We start from the raw sequence: 2475 nt of genomic DNA, 5'->3' as shown, positions 1-2475 counted from the left end.
ATACAAGGACTGATGTGAGTGCTCTTATTAGGATCCAAGACTTACATTGATGCCAATTGATAATTTCCAAATATTTAGAGAAAAATTTATGCCTACTGTACGGCTACATGGAAGAAGTGGCTTCTATACAATCGAACACAGCTTATGCTGCAGCATGTAACACACTCTAAAGACCAGTGCTTTCACTCATGGAATCACGACTTTATCAACAGCCCTTTTCGTTGCAACTTCATTTTGTGCGCCTACCTTTTTTTTTTTTTAAATTATTATCTGGACCAAACATATGATAGGTCCATCTTCAAGGCAGTAATTATTGAACATTTTTCAACTCAATTATTTTATATAAATATGCTACTTGGAGCTAGGGAATCACTTGACCTAAATTTTTAATTAGAGAGAGATGGTGAGAGCTCCCTTCTATGATAAAAATGGACTAAAGAAAGGTGCATGGAGTGTAGAAGAAGATAATAAACTAAGGTCTTATATTCAGAGATTTGGCCACTGGAACTGGCGGGAACTTCCCAAATTGGCAGGTAATTAAGAAACTCTTTCAAGCTGATAGAAATCAATCCAAGTACATTTGTATGATTTTCCTTTACTTTTATTGTTCATTTTTATCCATGATTTGCCTTTAGCGACTATAATGATTGTCTTCCATTTTCTGTCATAGTTTTCTTTCCTGGGAAAATCCAAATATAAAAAAAATAAATTGGAAGAGTTGGTTTACAGGTTTATCGAGGTTGATTAACAGTACTTCATGTTAATCAACCTTTTTTTGTTATACATTGGTTTACAGGTTTATCGAGGTGTGGGAAGAGTTGCAGACTGCGATGGGTGAACTACCTCCAGCCAGATGTAAAACGAGGAAACTACACAGAAGAAGAAGAGCTTATGATCATCAAATTGCATGAAGAACTAGGCAATAAGTACAGACTTAAATCTTTCTTAATTCTTCAACAAGAATTTGGATGAACATAACTTTATTTACAAAATCTCCCCTTCTTTCCGTGCGCTTTTTCTTGTTTGCATGTTTTCATGCTTGATAACAAATATTTATGAGCATAACCTACTTCAGGCATGCCACTCATTTTGAAGAATTCAGCGTAATCATGTTGGCATGGTGAATACTCATAAGCATCTTATGTTTGCATTAAATGCGTCTGTAATTTACCAAGACATGTCACCATAATTCGTCAGTTTTTCTTTGAAATGATTCAAAATGAACTTTTCAATGAGCTTATATATGTGTATATAGATGGTAATGAAACTACGAACATATAAACATTTGAAATTGAGATAGATTTGGTGTATATACTGGTGTTCCAGTTCTGCTAATAGGTGCTGTTACTTGAACTCTGCACTCTAGACATTTGATGCAATAAAATCTTCTCATTCATCAAAAAGAAGGGAAAAAAAAAAAAAAAAAAACCTCTATATAAACCCCATGTATTTTTCTTTGTAGATGGTCTATGATTTCGGCAAGCTTGCCAGGGAGATCAGATAATGATATAAAAAACCACTGGCATGCCCACCTGAAGAAGCGCACCAAGAAAAATCCTACAATATCAAAGATGAAAATGCTGTCCAATGAAGCTTACCAACATGACGTTGATATAGCAAGGAAGACAGAAACAGACAATTCTGTAAGCAGTTCTCCCTCTTACCAAGTTCAAGAGAGCTCCCAATTACCCCTAGAAACATCTTCTAGTGAATTCTCATACTTGAGCTTTGATAATGCACCTTCATATATCTGGCATAAATTGGACTGCAGAAGACTTGCTACATTGGAAACACTTGAACAATCGTTTAGTGACTTTTGGACTGAACCCTTTGTATTGGACAATACCTACATTCAGAATAACTATCCAGAATCCTTGGCAAATGGAGGATTTAGTGCATCTCAATCATGCTACAATGAAGGCGTAGATTCCATCTACGAGGCAATGCAAGAAATCGAGAACTACCAGAGAATTAATGAAGATCCATATTTGGTGAAATAGTGTGTTGGTGCAATTTAATATTAAATGAATAAATGAAATATTTATCAATATAATAATTATGATTTTATTTTTAATTAATGTGAATAATTAGATTAATTGAATGATGTGCAATTCAATTAATCATTTCGTGTGTGTTCAAATAAGTATTATTGTTTACTCCAAAAAAAAAAAAAAAAGGATGTTTATCCCACATTGGTTGTGTGTGTCTAGTGTCCGCTGTGTCTGCAACTACAATGGTTAGACCCTTTTGTTATTGTAATCTAGTTATGTAATGTTGAAAGTTCAAATAGTGCGTAAAACACTCTTGAACGTTTAGACCCCCAATAACAAAATAACCAATTCAAGCTTTATGTCAACCAACTAGTGTGCGAAAAATGAACAAAAGGTATAAAACAGAATTGGTAAACAATCTAAACCAATTAAATTCACATCCACAGCAGAAAATAAAAGGCAAAAATTAAGGGAAGAGAGGTGC

The 2475-nt window shown here is 34.1% G+C and overlaps 1 protein-coding gene across 1 annotated transcript; it reads left to right on the top strand.

The window, feature by feature from the left end:
- The first annotated feature begins 400 nt into the window (after positions 1-400).
- Positions 401-2000, top strand: LOC115955431 (transcription factor WER-like). Its single transcript, XM_031073558.1, has 3 exons — positions 401-533; positions 797-926; positions 1463-2000. Exons 1-3 carry the CDS (start codon positions 401-403, stop codon positions 1998-2000), a joined length of 801 nt encoding a protein of 266 aa, XP_030929418.1.
- Positions 2001-2475: the final 475 nt, after the last annotated feature.

This window comes from Quercus lobata, chromosome 8 (genome assembly GCF_001633185.2).
Source record: "Quercus lobata isolate SW786 chromosome 8, ValleyOak3.0 Primary Assembly, whole genome shotgun sequence".
Classification (NCBI taxonomy): Eukaryota; Viridiplantae; Streptophyta; class Magnoliopsida; order Fagales; family Fagaceae; genus Quercus; species Quercus lobata.
The sequence above is the reverse complement of the archived record's forward strand: the minus strand, read 5'-3'. Positions and strand labels throughout refer to the sequence as shown.